Below are 16,037 nucleotides of genomic sequence, written 5' to 3'. Positions count from 1 at the left end.
AACTCAAAAAGGATGTGACCCTCATTGTTTATCATACGAATTGTGATCAACCCTTCAAGCTACAGCGTTTCTGGAAAGCTTAAAAATGTTCCATCACAGGGGTCAGAGCTAACCGTAAATTTTCCAAATTTAAATTGCAACAGTACCATTTTGATAGAATATCTTTAAACTTTGCAGAAAGTTTGTATCTTTGGCGTGTTGATCAAAATTCGATAATATAAAATTAAGGTCACCCAGCTGTTTTATTAGTTTACAAGCACTTAAAGCCAACATTAAGGTGTTCAGTTTTAACCACTGAACTGTCGCTATGGTCCCTGCTATGACATGGATTAAAGGTATAACAATGGTTTATTCAGCATTCTAGTAAGAAGTTTGTCATTTATGTTACGTTTTATGGGACACCAAGTTGTTGCAATATTTCTAAGCATTCATACGATCATAAAATAGAAAACTCCGATTTGCTTATTGTACCTTATATAAGACAACATATTTATGTTTCGCAGACTTAAACTTCTTCTGCCTTTAATAAAGGTTAAATATTTTTGTGTGGTCTCATACCCTGGATACCAGCAGCAACTCAATGATCATCGCAAAGACAGCTGCATGAAGTAACGAGCTCTTGGAGTGCTTGAATAAAAGTTGCCTTTCGTGAGAGCGGGCCCTTCAAAGCGACGTTAAATTGGTTTACACATCGACCTTAAGTCACTTATTTTCAGCTTCGTCAAAAATTGTTCAAATCTACCCTGTAATACAGTTGTTGTACTTTGTGATATTTGGAATCTTGTTAGAAGCAACTTTTGTTGACATCTGAGAGGATCTACTGTGCACACTGCTACTCGAGTTCCTGTGATGCTGGAGATGATTCAAGTGCATTCTTTACATCTTGGGCTGTCTGTATGTCGTTATTCTCTGCCACATAATTCCTGAGACGCTGCTTGCACGGAGCTATTCGTCGGTCACATAGATCTTTGCCCTCCTGTGGATCAGAAAAATCGTACCTCACACCTCTATTCCACCACGCTTACTGGTGGAATGTATTGTGGACAACAGGGCGGAATTGTGATAGCATCCTGCATTGTTCACTTCTTAGTATTGCTCTTTTCACAGAAGGATGCGTTTCTTTGACGGTGCTTAGAACCTCTTCAAGAATGCAAGAAACAGAAAAAAAATCCATCCTGTTACAACTGTCAAATACAGCTATGTAAGCGTGGATCTGGTATGCGCATTCTGTTGGCTTGCAATCGGGGTGGTCAGATGAATGAACAACTGCTGAAAATGCCAAATTCATTCCTCTCTTGCCAAAAAATTCTGACTGTGTTTCTCTGTATTTCATAGGAAGAAGCTTCATGGCCCAGTCATTGATGACTAAAATGTTTCACTATTCAGAGCATTCAAAGCATCCTGCCTTGCGATATCTGCTGAAATGTTCGAAGCAATGGGATTTCCACTTCCTCAATTTCTGTTACGGCATGTTCCCATTCCCACCTTGCTCTTTCCCTTTGCTCTTCTGTCAAACTTATGTCGTTGTTCTCCACTTTCTCTTTAATGCTATTCAGGATTTCTTTAATGATTTGGCATTGTAAAAATACCAGGTCGTGCTCATGGTTGCAAGGGATGCAAAAATGTACTTGGCCAGGATATGATAGGGCAAACTGGATGCAGTGATCAGGACAATGTTCAGCGGGACCCAAATTACATTTATATCACATTTAAGGTATTTCTTTCCTGCTCTTAGTCGTTGGCATTTTCTCTTCCCCAAGTAGCTCCTGCACCATTAGTTGCTAGCGTTTCAGCAAGCGTCTCTAGTGTTTCAAAGGCGTCAATCCCAGCTGTCGATGTATTGTCCAGACCTTGGAGGGACTTTTGCCTCGAAGCACTGTAACATTCCATGATTCTAAAACAAGTGCGCTCGTTCAGGTGTTCTTTACCTTCTTGTTTGCATTCTTGTTGATACAAATGAATGATTTTTTGGTTGTTGTCATCGTTCGCACAACTGCTGGTATGGGTAGAGTTACTCCAGAGTTCATCTTCAGCTTTGTAGTACCAAAGGCAACATCTTGTAGAAATGTGGATCTTGAAATAAAAAGAATGAATTCCCTGACTTTGTCCATGTCTAGACGACATCGAAACAGCTTCTCGGGCACCTTTGTTTCACCAGCACCTATTTCGCTGGCATGCTTTCTGGCATTTTTGTATTTGTCGTCTGGAGATGTCAGGGATAAGTTCCTGAAGTTCTGTTTGGCTGTACTTGTCACATATAAGTGAAACTATTTGAATCCGTGTAGATCTATTTTCAGACTCGTTGTACGCCGCTACTATGGCTTCTACCCCAGCATCAAGGACTAAAGTATTCTTAGGTCTCTCGTGTGACAGGTGATAGTTGATAACTGATTGCCACAGAGGTCCTTCTTGTGAAGGTGCGACCGTACGCAAAACAAGAGTAATAGCTTCCTCTACTTTCTTTGTGTACTGTCTCTTTGTTTTGTAAGACGTTTCATTCCAATCGTAATCAATGTACTGCAAAAAAGGTTGGAAACTGCCTTCTGAAATGTAATAAGAGCATTATTCAAGATTGCAAGATGTTTGCGTTGATGTTCACCCTCTGGCAAGTAGACACTGACGTTTTCTTCTTGGGATGAAATGCTTCTTGCTGAAACGAGGATACAGGATATCCCAAGCTTCCTGTCTCCTCACTCGAGATTGTCTGGGAACAGATTTGAATGTTGACCCTGTAAGTGGCAATTCATGGGGCTTTGCGTCTTGATCAAGTGATCCCCTGCAAGTTCTGCAGATCACTGCAAAAAGAAGATTATTTGTCAGACAAAGACTCGTTCTTACTAAACTTCAAAAAGTGCAAAGTGACCACCTGAAAGATTATGACTCAATATGAATCCCTTTTGTCTACTAATTACTTACAAAGCCTTGAGAAATACCCCACAAGCAATCTCTGCACCTTTCTCCAGTTTCTCTTTTTTATTGACTCGAGTAGATAGCTTGATTGCAGGCTATGGGTTGACTTATTATTACCTGAGCCAATTGCAACAGTAACACGTGTCTGCTCGTATATTTTACATGCCATCTCTTTGTTTATGCGACGAGGGTTTTTCTTTAGCTTGCTTGCGATTCTCTTTAGTCTTGAGGATTCCACATCGTGGTGGTTAGGATGACAACAGTTAGCCTAGTGGAGAAAATATATACACGTATGTATTTTTTGGCTTTCAATCCGGCGTATCTTTGAACAAAGCTGGTTCAACAATAATCAGCATTTGTTTGGTTCATTACCCTCACTTGGTACATAGTAGTGTACTTGCACGATGTTTGGGACATATGGTCAACTTTATAACGTCATTACCGCCAAGGGAATTCCTGCACTGTTGAGAATGAGTTCCCACTCGGCGATAGCAGCTACCCCAGCTTTCGGAAAAAAGAAGCAAAGCAGTACTTACGGCCGATTCAAATGAGCCCAGAAACCAGCCTAGTAAGTTGGCCCGTTTAGCGAGACGAATTTTGACCACTGTTTTTTGGGAAATCGGGTTTAGCTTGATTATCGCGCAGAACGTTTATGACGCAATCACAAGTTAACAGAAAGGCATGGCGTATGGGAAGGTATCCGTGGCTCGTATTTCCAATTGTTGTATTACTGAAAGGTTTTAAATCTCAAACAACAGGGTCAAATTGATTTAAAAAATCTGAGAAAAAACACATAATCAACCTCCGGCCGCTCTTTTAGGAAAATGCTTGCATATTTGAAACCTTTTTCATCAGTCCCGGTAACCTGGTCTGGATACCAGGATGTTAGTCCAGGGTAACAGGGCCAGCCTGCCTTCTTATATGAAAGCAGCAGTATTTTAACAGAGGAAATAGCAGTGAGATAAGAATTCAGTAATGGAGCAGCAGCTCTAAGAGTAACAAGTGTTCAGTCACCTTCCACATCATTACTTCCACTGTAGAACGTACCATACTTTGGCTATTTCTCTCTCCCATAGAAGAGAAAGCATTTCGTTTGGCAACAGCAAAGAATCTAAAGGTCAGCATTTTTCTCTGACGCAAACAAATGTTTCAATGATATTGTTATTAAAAGAATGACAGAAGCTGAATAAATTATATTCTTTGACGCTCAAAATAAGGCCAAAAACACCTCGAAATTTGGCTTTCCTATAAATTTCCATGTTATATTGCCAAATGCAACCAATTGCAAATATACAGCTAAACTGGTTAACCAATTTTACACTGCATTTTGGGGAAACTCAGTGGAAGTGCAAGATTACAAGAATGGAAGTAAATTTGACTTTTTGATAGGGAGTCGAGAAGTCAAGATAGTCCAGTTTCGAGTTCGCCATGGCCGCTGATTAAAAGCACTGAGATGTTTTACTCACTTGTCGTGTTTGTGTGCCTGGCCTTTGGTCGACCTCTCATGCCCGACGCTCCGGAACCTTTATACTTATTCTTGAGCCATGTCCGACGTGCAGGACATTAGAGAAATAATGGCATCGTCACGTAGCGCCCATTTTACAGCGCCACAAGGGTCTGAGTTATTGCCAAATGAACAGTAAGTCATCTTCGAATTCAACTATTTAGCTGCACGTTCTGTGATTGTTCGACCCATGGAGACTGGTGTCAAATTGTAACTAGTCCTCACTACAAACACGGACAACATGAAGAACGACCAGTATTACGGCCTTGCAACATTTTTTCCATTATTTTGCTTCAGAAAACTTACTATATCACTTACTATAATACGATATTTCTTACTATAATACGATTAATTGTTTCTGTAATAGCTGTCTAGCCAGTGTTGTAAGTTAAATTAGTAGTCCCACATCCGGCTTGGCCAGAAGCGTTTTCATGACTCGTATCACGGTTATTTTATTTTCCCTTTATTTGTTTACACGAAATCAATATTTCTCATTCATAAAACGTTTGCTTTCCCATAAAAAATTATCTAGGCTAGGAAAAACTGATATAGCAGTGAGTTTTAAGTCAAAATTTTGTTTATACAAATGAGGTCATTTTGCACAAGTGTTGAGTAATAATGATGCTGGAAAAGCAGCAAAGCTTAAGGACCCAAATTTTTCAATCCGGTTTTGGATTATAGACATCCTTAGGTAACTCATGACGTGTGTCTTCATTCGTAATAGGATTACAGGTAACAATTGTGGTTTCTTGAAGTTGGCCTATTTTTCGTATTTTCGGGGAGGTCGAAATTTGCATACATTTAGTGCCATGCCTATCTCTTCCCAATAATTATATCCCCCAAAGTCATCAACCGTATTAAAGTAGGTTCTTAGTAGAAACATCCCATACCATTATATATTATAAATGGGACCCCCCTGAGAAAATTGAAAGGAAGATAGAACGAAGAAAAATAAAACCGGATTTAATAATAACTAATCAAGGAAAATGTCCTCACCAAGTTTCATTGAATTTGGCCAACCCCCATTTCCAAGGTCTGACACGCTTTCTGAGTCAGGGCCTCTTAAAGTCCACATTACATTCGGATTCTACACAAAAAGGAATTGGCATAGCGCGTTAGCGGGCTAGACTCTGGATCGGGCGGTCCTGGTTACTAGGGCGTTGACATGTCGTCTTGGGAAGCCAATTTTCTTTAATAGTGCCTCTGTCCACCCAGATGTATAAATGGGCACCAGTGATTATTATCCTGTCCAGGAAAGAAGAGTAGTAACCAATTTAAGCTCCAGCAGGTACGAGCGGGCACTAGGCCTTGTGACGACTTACCTTATCACCTACACCATGTATAATGGCCCCCCATGGCGATTACCGCCTAGGTTGATTCTTATTACCGAAACCAAAGTTAAGGGTCAGCAATTCAGTGCGAGTCAATAAAGACTTACTTTTTCATGTGATCTACAGCTACGGGTTCCATAAAAAAAAACCCCAAGTCCTTAAGGGCTCCAAGAAAGCTGAAATATTTTATTTCCCAAGTTGCCAAAACAGTATTCTTTGCCGGAAGGATAACCCACTCCACCCCTGTCCTATCTTTGGATATATATGCAGTATGGATGCCACCATGGATCTGTGCTGTTTGAGAAAGCAACAAAAGGAAAATACCGATAGAGAAAGGGAAAGAGTGCCCGTGAGTAATCGTCTAGCAACGTAGCGGATTGGCGGCGAAAACGGACCGTGTTAGACGCCCTCATCAATCATTTACAACATACGTGAGCCATTTACACTGGGGCACTGGGTATGAATAAATATTCAGTAAACAAATCATGCCATAGACCCTATGCAAAAATGGCTGCCTTTAAATTATTCTTTTGTTCATATTCAAAATTGCCCAACTAACCTCGTTCAGGATAACAAATTCTTTAGAATTTTTGTCTCAAAAACGAGGTTAGTTGGGCTATTTTGAATATGAACAAAAGAATAATTTAAAGGCAGCCATTTTTGCATAGGGTCTATTGAAGTTCTCATACAAGCTCTATCATAATCATTCTCTGCAATATCAAGGAGACGAATCTGCAGGAGAAAACAACTGAATTCCTAGTCAGTCATAGCCAGCAAATTACAATTGCCTCGTCACGAACGGTATTAATCGACCTGTGTATATCTAACTCTCAACGACGCTCTTGCGACCAATTTATCGCTGGGGCTAAAGTTTCTAATGTTACCTCACTTTTAAGGGATTGTAGGAAAGGGGCATGTCTGTACAAGTGAAGCTAGGTAAGCGTCTTTTGTAAGTGAATTTATCCATACACTTTGCAAATAGACTGAAAGAGTGACTGCAATTTGTGTTAGACGATATTAGCTTTAATTATATTCGACATTTCTTAAAGGTTCAAAACGATTCTCAAGTAGTGTTAACGGCGACAGATGTTGTGGTTGCATTTAAAGAGACCGATAAGTTCTTTTTTCTTCAGAAAATATTAAAGCCCAAACAGCTGGGTTATAGTACTACTGAATGGAACTACAAAGCTTGCTTATATCCTGATTTAATTAGCGCTTCATTACTACGGGCCACAGACGTGATACCTTGAACGAGTTGAACAAAGGAAATAAACTTAACATTGCAGTTTGGACAAAAAAGATGCAATTTTGCATTGTGATTTACCGGAAAGAGATGTGCTGTTAGGTAAATAAAGAGTTTTCGCAGCGGCTCTATTGTCCGTAATTTTCAAGACTTCTTCCAAGAAATTTATAACCGCTATCGGACCACTATCTGATCGGTTCTAAAACAATCACATAAAAATTTCTTATTAACGGCAAGTCTTTTCGGTGACAATTAACTTCAGAGTCTCTTTTAACCATAAATTGGAAGGAACGAAGATAATCGAAATTAAATGGCTGATTTTTGCAGACACGCTTTGTTGAAACTTTAACCGGAAGTGGCGTGGTTAGCCATCTTCTCGTAAGTTTTTTTCTTAGTAAAAAGCTTCAACCTTAGTATTTTTTTCTTGATATTACTAAACTAAGGGCTGAACTTTGCAGGTATACTAAGACCTCAAGATATAAAACAAGGGCATGGAAAATATTTGGTCTGAAAAACAGGCCATTTCCGGTTGCTTCCCATATGCTTCAAATATGACCAAGTTGTGATAACAGCCACAGGCTAGCGAAAAATTTCCATGAAAAAATGTTCTTACCCATAAAAGCCTTAGGATAGGGCTTTATAAAGATGGTTTTGTTTTTGCCTGAAATTAATTTCATGTTGCTAAAAGTGGCCACAATTGCACTAAAAATCAGCCTCTGGGGACCCCTGAGGGGCTGATATCCAGAACTCGGCTAAAAAAAGGTCGTTGAAGCTGAAACTTTGGCATATTACATAAGTCGACATAAGTACTTTGTGTACCTTCATTTCCAAGTCTGCCCCGGTCTCTCAGGCAGAAGCTCTTGAGTCCATTTTAATTTAGTCATCCTGTAAATTCTTCTTGAGTTGGTACCAGCTCCACATCGGCACCACTCGATATATTATTAACCGTACCTCACAAGACGTCAGCGACCCCACCTCTCTAGCTTTATTCCGTTCGCTAACCGTTGTCACGCCTTCAAATGCCAACATCAGTACCAGTGCAAGGAAGATCGCCCTTATTTCGCTCGATTCTCGTCTCGATAACAATTAAAGCCCCCGATGTCATGTGTACGCTATGTTAATCAAAGTACACAGTGTCAACTACTTTACATGAAAATGCGGTACACAGCATACTGAAGATGTTCCTTTACACACCAGATAGTATTTATAATTATTTGGCCTTCTAAAAACTCTCCAACACATATTCCTTGATTATCATCATGTTCAGACCAACTGCCCACCTTTTTAAATACAAGGCATGCGAAGAGACATTCCGTTTATCTTAGTAACAAGTTTACTTATTTTCTAAAGAGACTTGACGTTTGATCTACAGCTCTACAGATTTGCCAATTTCCTTGAAGCAAATACAATATTGTAGGTTAAAACGGATTCAACCTGAGAACGGATTTTACCGGCAACATATATGCGGAATTTTATGATCTTAACTTGGACTTGAACATTATTTAAATGACTCGACAAATAAAACATGTAGTCTATATGTATCAAATTAATTATTGGCACATATCGTTTGAAAAAAAGAGCCAAGTTTCTCGAAACTTATACATTGTCATAACAATTCGATTTCCGCTATTTGACAAACGTGTAACAGTATACATTATTTTCGGTCTTTCAGTTAACGGGACGTAGAACTGTACGGGTCCGCAAATGATCCCAGGAGCGCAAATGATCCCAGAACTGCAAATGATCCCCAAACTGTACCGCAAATGATCCCCAAACTGTACCGCAAATGATCCCCAAACTGCACCGCAAATGATCCCCTAACTGTACCGCAAATGATCCTGGACCGCAAATGATCCCGAAAAAAAAGTGAGGAATGGCATGGAGGGTGGAATGGTCTGGATTGAGAATTAATGAAAACAGCGCTTATTTTTATTAAAATCACTTTAAATCATGCATGGCTAGCAACAGGTTTCTGCCTCATTATAGTTTAAATTTGCCACATTTGATTATCGGATACAATCATCAAAAACTAACTTGGACGCAATTCAAAACCGATTGTGACCAGGGGCCTGTTTCTCGACAAGTCCCGATGACTTTTAGCATGTTGTTTTGAGATGACTAAAAGCGGATTGTGAAACACTTAAACCCTCTCCCTTCTTGAGATAAAGAGGGAATTGTGACATGTGAAAAGTTTAGGGACTTTCGAGAAACGGCCCACTGATCTCTTTGACGAGGCGAAAAAGACGCCACCCGGGCCCGGCTTGCAACAATCGTAACATTAATAACTAGAACGCAATGTTTTAGCCTATAAGCTTTGGTTCAACATGCAATACTGCAGTTTTGTTTTCTCCCATGTCCTTGACTAAAAGTCGTCCATTAAACAACTATTACAGAAAACGCTATCATTTGCGTAGACCTGCAATGTTCCACCGCTCTTAAGTACACCTTGTGTGTAGCACTCGAATTGCCTTCCACATCTGGGACAAATCTCTTCTGTTATTTTTCCTTCGCAGTATTTTTGCTTTAATTCCTAAGCAATGGCTAGCTGGGGATTCGGAGCAGCTATTGGTTCAAGGCTATGATAATGCAGCTCTGCTTCATGGCCAAGTAAGGCCATATCTCTAGTGGCTTCGTTTTCATAACCAGCTCCGGGGTGGATAATATTCAATCCCGTTTCTCCTAAGCTTGATACTACCGCCACCGGGATTTCAAACATGTTAATTAGGCCCCATAAAGTAATCCAGTCACCCCATTCACCGTCCATAGCCATCCCTCTCAGATACGTATCCCATGCTCTGTGTTTGATAAATTCTCTGAAATGAGTCCCGTCCGGGGTTGTTGGATTACTACGGAGGTAATTTGCCAAGTCACATCGCACTTTTGTGGCACTCTGCGAGACCCTTCCGCGGCGTATTAGCTGGTCATTCATTGCATGGAATAGACAGTTCCCATCTTTTGGGGCTGGAGGATGGCGATGTGTTAATCCTGCCTTTCTTAATTCCATGTCCAACCGACTCTTTGGTGATTTACCTTTGTCTGAAGCTTGCTTAAGCCTAGTTTTCATATGTCGGGAAAATCCAAGACGATCAGGGATTTCGCAGTTTCCCGACCGTTCCAGATTTTGCCGACATATCGGAAAATCGCAAGATGCTTGTCCTAGATTTCCCCGATAGTGACTTTGGCGAAAAATGGAAAGTGCTCAGAATCCCCAGCTAGCCATTGCTCGGGAATTAAAGCAAAAATACTGCGAAGGAAAAATAACAGAAGAGATTTGTCCCAGATGGGGAAGGCAATTCCAGTGCTACACACAAGGTGTATTTAAGAGCGGTGGAGCATTGCAGGTCTACGCAAATGATAGCGTTTTCTGTCATAGTTGTTTAATGGACGACTTTTAGTCAAGGACATGGGAAAAAAACAAAACTGCAGTATTGCATGTTGAACCAAAGCTTATAGGCTAAAACATTGCGTTCTAGTTATTAATGTTACGATTGTTGCTAGCCGGGCCCGGGTGGCGTCCTTTTCGCCTCGTCAAAGAGATCAGTGGGCCGTTTCTCGAAAGTCCCTAAACTTTTCACATATCACAATTCCCTCTTTATCTCAAGAAGGGAGAGGGTTTAAGTGTTTCACAATCCGCTTTTAGTTATCTCGAAAAAACATGCTAAAAGTCATCGGGACTTGTCGAGAAACAGGCCCCTGGTCACAATCGGTTTTGAATTGCGTCCAAGTTAGTTTTTGATGATTGTATCCGATAATCAAATGTGGCAAATTTAAACTATAATGAGGCAGAAACCTGTTGCTAGCCATGCATGATTTAAAGTGATTTTAATAAAAATAAGCGCTGTTCTCATTAATTCTCAATCCAGACCATTCCACCCTCCATGCCACTCCTCACTTTTTTTTCGGGATCATTTGCGGACCCGTACAGAACAGCATTGAAGTATTTTCGGTAGATTACAAAAAACCTACAAGGAAAAAGGTAAGCAAAAGTCAATGACTTTGTGTGCGCTTTTACAAGACATTTAGCAGACGAACTCGGGAAACAACCCAGAAATATGTGCATAAGGTTGAAACATAGGCTGTTTCCTCAACAATGTCTTCTCAAAGATAGCGTCCACTTTTGGATCCATATTCAGACTTATCAACTTTCGTCCAATTTGGGACAAAAAAATTTGTAAGGTTTTTAAAAACCAACTAAACTGCACGAGCCCAGAGGTCTTAAATTGATCAATGTTTATTTTTTTCAAACTGTATAAAAAAACAATTGTGACTACTTATTAATAACATACAGGAAGAAAATTGAAAGAAAAGTTATGATAATTGTGCAGAGGACTCACATTTGATTGGCTATCTGTGATCATTGGCCAATCAGAATGCTTGGTTTGTTACCTTAGATTTTTTTACCGAATTACTTCTTTCCTCTTTTTTGTATTGCGTTACCTAAAAACCCCAAATCTCTTAGTCAATCACAAACTATCCTAATGTTCTAATCGTAGTTTGCTTTTTTCACGTAGATGGCCAATGATTCTCATAACCAAAGCAGAACAGATACTCCAAATTTGGAGCTCTTTTCTTCATCCGAGTGTATTGCCTGGCTGACAGTTCTTAACATCGAAGCTGTTGCTATAGTGACCATAAATGCCCTTACAATCATTATCTACCTAAAAGAGCAAATCCTTCGCAAGCGTAGCATGTACCTGGTGATCAGCCTGGCGGTTGCAGACATGTTTGTTACATACAACTTGATCGTTGCATAATTGAGAGTTTGGTATTGGGCAAAGATTATAACCCTTGGAAGATAAACCTCTTCAGGAGCTTTGAGATCATCAGAGTTTTTTCAAGTCTTTTCTCTTTGTTTTTAAGTTAATGTAAAGGGAGATCTGTGGAAATGCATGCATGCTAAGATTGATCCATTCAAATACATTAAAGTTTGTAAGGAATTGTTTGCTCTTTTTTAGTTTATGTTTTTTGGCTGGCTAGTCACGTTTGCTATAAAACTTTCTAAGCCTACACTGAATTTCGAGATAAATAAAGTTGATGTACGTATTATGTACTTATTGACTGAGTTAGGTCGGGCCGGACGGGGAAATATTTGGCCCGAGGTCATGGCGTACCTTGTAACAAAATTCGGAATGTTCACTGACGTCGCTCATTTTGACTGAAAAGTCGGAATTTATATAGCAATTGCAACAAAGTTGTTTTAGTTTGCATCTCGCGCGCGCTTTAATTGCAAAACTATTGAGAAAATCTCCGTATGAGGGCCGTACGCGATCCTAGCAGGGCCGGACGGCTTTTTCCAGCCCTGCTCGCGCCATGGCGTACGGCCCTCATACGGGGATTTTCTCAATAGTTTTGCAATGAAAGCGCGCGCGGGGCCGTACGGGTCATATGGTAAGTATTTGTATCACAGTATCACATGGTTTGGAGAGCTGCATGACGCGAACAAAAACATTCGCGAGAGAAATGGACCAGCATAGGTGAGAGCGCGTTCGACGTCATGAAACTTTAGACCCCTGGCAAGACTTGAAGAAACACATAGCCATGAGGGCTGGAAGCTAAGAGTTTGTGCTTGAATACGTACTCAGATGGATTAAAGAAACTCTTTTGAAGCCTACCTTAAGCCTAGAGAAAAAAATAGGGTCAGGTTAGGATTAGTTTTGGTTGTTATATGTTACGAAAAATAGCATTGCGTGACTAGCGTTACTTTCGAGAAGCTTCGCGAGAGCTCGTAGTTTGTTTATTTTTAGGTTTGTGCGTAAGCGTTTCTAAATCGGTATGTTTTGTAATCTTTCTATGATTGGATTGTTCACTGTTTTAGAAAGTTCTAGAATCTCATCGTGAAAGCATATAAGCAAGCGAGTCTGAGCGATGTTTTTTAACTAGTTTGTCACAAAGCGAAGAGAGTTGGCGTTAGCCGTGTTTAGTCCAGTGTGACAAAAGCAATGCTTATTCAAGTTGGCGGAGGCCGTGTAAGTTTATCGAGTATTCAAGTTGGCGGAGGCCGTGTAAGTTTATCGAGTACGTGTTGTTCAGAGTTTTACTTCGTGGAAACTACGTTCACTTTGGAATAAATCTTCTTGTTGTTGTTCCGACAACCCTGCTTTCAGTTTAGTTTGCAAGCTACCTGTCCTCGAAAACACTGATTCGAACTCGTAACATTATACATAGATACTAATTGACCAATCATAGAAAGGTAAAAAAATGAAAAGAATTGTGTTGGGTTGAGCATGTTTGTCGTTGTAGTGTAGTGGTTAAAGATCTGGACGAAAAGATGATACCAAAGATTAAGATTATATGTTGAGATGCGTAAGACAGGGCTTGAGGAGGGATGGTATATGCACAGTAGAGTTGCGTAATGCAAAACCATGGAATCACCAGTTAACCAACGACGACTGCTACGGCAACGACAACGTCACAAAGAATGAATAGTATTGGTTAAAAAAAAAGAAAAATAATCACGCAGCACTTGCGGCAAGCATTTCAGTGCATTTCTCTGCCGTACTCCACAAACAACAACACTGATCGAAAGCAAGTTTCAAGTTTTCAAGTTTTATCTATTTACAGCAAACAGTTCAAGTATATAGCGAAAAGCTTAGCAAGCCAGACTGTACACATAGAATTATTTAGACTTTTTTTAAAAGGAACGAGATGCTTCCGTAAAGCATGCACTGGGTTGCCTGTGGTACGTGTTACTGAAAATCAGAAGGCACTGAATTGTGCGGTATTGAAATACAGCATTCCAGTCTTCGAAGAATAACAAATAAAAGAGAAGCGAGAAACATTGACTTCTGGGCTGACATGTTGATAATTTTCAAGTTCCCTCACAACTTCTTTTCCCCACAAGTGTGCCCTCTGAGCATCTGAATGCTTTGTAATGCTAAAAGTCACTGAAGTTAAGCCCTTTCGGGCGGGGTTAGTGTTTGGATGGGAGACCAAAACAATAAACCCCTCGTAAAACACAAGCATCTGACCGAAAATACTAGTAACGCTAACAAATGCGAACTCAGCAAAGTACAGATTTTGTTAGCTTGCTTTATGCAAAACAAATACTGATGCAAAAGCAAATAACTATTAATACACAGTTTTTAGAAAGAGCAGAAGGAAGTTTCCGGAACGGTCGATCGAGAATAAAATATTTACGACATGAAAACAACATTACTTTTGAACCATGAATATAGAATATAAAAAGTTACGACCAGCGACAAACATTTTGGGAGATTTTTGCTACGTTCAAATAAATTGTAAAATCGAAAGTGACATGCCGGAATTCAGCGGGCGGCCGTGATTAAGTTACCGCGGCATGTTTACTCGCCAAACAGTGAAGTATCTGTGTCAAATGATGGCAAGATACCGGGTTTTTGTAATTTTTTTTTTCTGTCAAGTGTTATAAATTTGACAATGAAATGAGCGAAGTCAAAACAAAGATCACAATCGCCCAACTCTTATTTATGCAAAGTCAAAATTTACTCTCCAAGACTCGTACGACGTTATTTATCACGAGATAATTCCATCATTTTGGAAATAGCAGCTACTTTATTATTCATCTCCGTCACAATTTTTCACTGATTTTGGGGCTCATTTTGTTGAAACTCAAGCACGCTTCCAACAGGCCTGTGAACCCTTCCTGCTTACAGAGCAATACTAAAAAACTTCTCCCATATCACATTTCAACCTTAAGCTCGGAAATTCAATACACAACACGATCTTATAATTCACAAAGGCAGAAAATACCACAGAATCCTTTTCCAGCGAAAAATTTATTGAAACAAACAACATATTTGCTCTTAGAGGCGAGAACCTCTTCCTATTTCATTGCGTGCGTGAAGGCAAGAAACTCAATCGTGTCAAATTACCATATACTTCAGGTAAATACAGCTCACTTTGATTTCGGCTCGACGGGCGATAGATTGTTGTCGAAGTCCATTACTCGTCGCTTTTAAGATTCCACCGTCTTTATATCCAATTGACCTGCCATTCATGAGCTTCATAAGGGTATATTTTGTTCAAAGATCCACTAAAACGCCATTCGCGTTACATGACTTTCGACGCCATTGCCGGTTGAGTTAATCGTTCTACTGTGTCCACCAGAGAAATCTACGCATTTCCCACTACCCTCTCGATCCTAAGAAAATACGCGCAGAAGGCTCTATGCACAAAGCCACCACTTAGCAGGGGAGTGACAGGCAAGACTTTTACCGACACGGAAAATAACAAAAAAACCCACGAAATGAAACCGAGATTCCGACTGGGTTTGGCAACCCAGTAATAAATAATTGTTACATACACTGAACAACATGTAATCATTACTCTTCGTGCTTTCAAATATTTAAAAGGTAGAAGGATTTTTTCTCATTCGCTTTTCGTATCTTAATTTGCGCTTTATTGTTGTATTCTAAGACCTCATTTTCTTCTTCTCTACTAGCCGATTATATTTCCTCAAGCAGATTTAATTAATTTAGCTTAAATTTTAATAACTCAATGAATTTTAGGATTAGCTTACGATTAGTTTATTCCTTTTTTTTTTTTTGTCATCTTCTGTTGTAAATACGTTTATAAAATTGTTGTTAATTAGGTAGTACATTGTAGCGTGTTGCGGGATTGAGGGAAGTTAAGGGGTTTGGCATTTTTCTTTCTTTCTTTTCCTTCCTGTTGTTTTCCCCAAGGGAGTCCCCTCGGCTATCGTCACAGTGTGATGAAAATCACTTTAAAAGCACTTTTAGAAAAACGAAGCGAAAGAGAAACAACTGATTTTAGACTTACTACGGTGAATTATGAAGAAGGAGCCGGAACACGGCCGTCAAGTTCCCTTGACCCTTGACCGGGTCAAAACGACTTTACTTTGTCAACAACAGAAAACTGAGAAAAGAGCCACACTATGATGGTGTTGACGCCCTGAATCAAAAGTCTCCGTCCTAATAGGAAGTTACCGACCAGGTATTATCGACGCAAATTTATATATCAAGGGAAGAGCTAAAGGCAAGCTTTGTGTTGGACGGTTTACGGTCCCATGAGCGAGCCTGATGATGAAGGTGTCTATGTTGCAGGTAAAATC

The 16,037-nt window shown here is 39.9% G+C and overlaps 2 protein-coding genes across 2 annotated transcripts in view; both read right to left on the bottom strand.

Annotated features, from left to right (window-relative positions):
* Window positions 1-1,348, bottom strand: part of LOC138005766 (EH domain-binding protein 1-like protein 1) — a 14,169-nt gene extending 12,821 nt beyond the window's left edge. Inside the window, exon 1 of the mRNA XM_068851947.1 lies at window positions 1,026-1,348. Within this exon, the coding sequence (XP_068708048.1) occupies window positions 1,026-1,348 (323 nt within the window). The remainder of the gene's footprint in view (window positions 1-1,025) is intronic.
* Window positions 1,349-9,518: 8,170 nt separating this feature from the next.
* On the bottom strand, window positions 9,519-10,052 carry LOC138005765 (OTU domain-containing protein DDB_G0284757-like). Its single transcript, XM_068851946.1, has one exon. It carries the CDS (start codon window positions 10,050-10,052, stop codon window positions 9,519-9,521), a length of 534 nt encoding a protein of 177 aa, XP_068708047.1.
* Window positions 10,053-16,037: the final 5,985 nt, after the last annotated feature.

This window comes from Montipora foliosa, chromosome 6 (assembly GCF_036669935.1).
Source record: "Montipora foliosa isolate CH-2021 chromosome 6, ASM3666993v2, whole genome shotgun sequence".
NCBI lineage: Eukaryota > Metazoa > Cnidaria > Anthozoa > Scleractinia > Acroporidae > Montipora > Montipora foliosa.
This window is presented reverse-complemented; position numbering and strand designations above follow the sequence as displayed.

Excerpts from the sequence above, each read along its gene's own strand:
- LOC138005765 (XM_068851946.1), bottom strand. The coding sequence starts at position 10,052 with ATGAAAACTAGGCTTAAGCAAGCTTCAGACAAAGGTAAATCACCAAAG.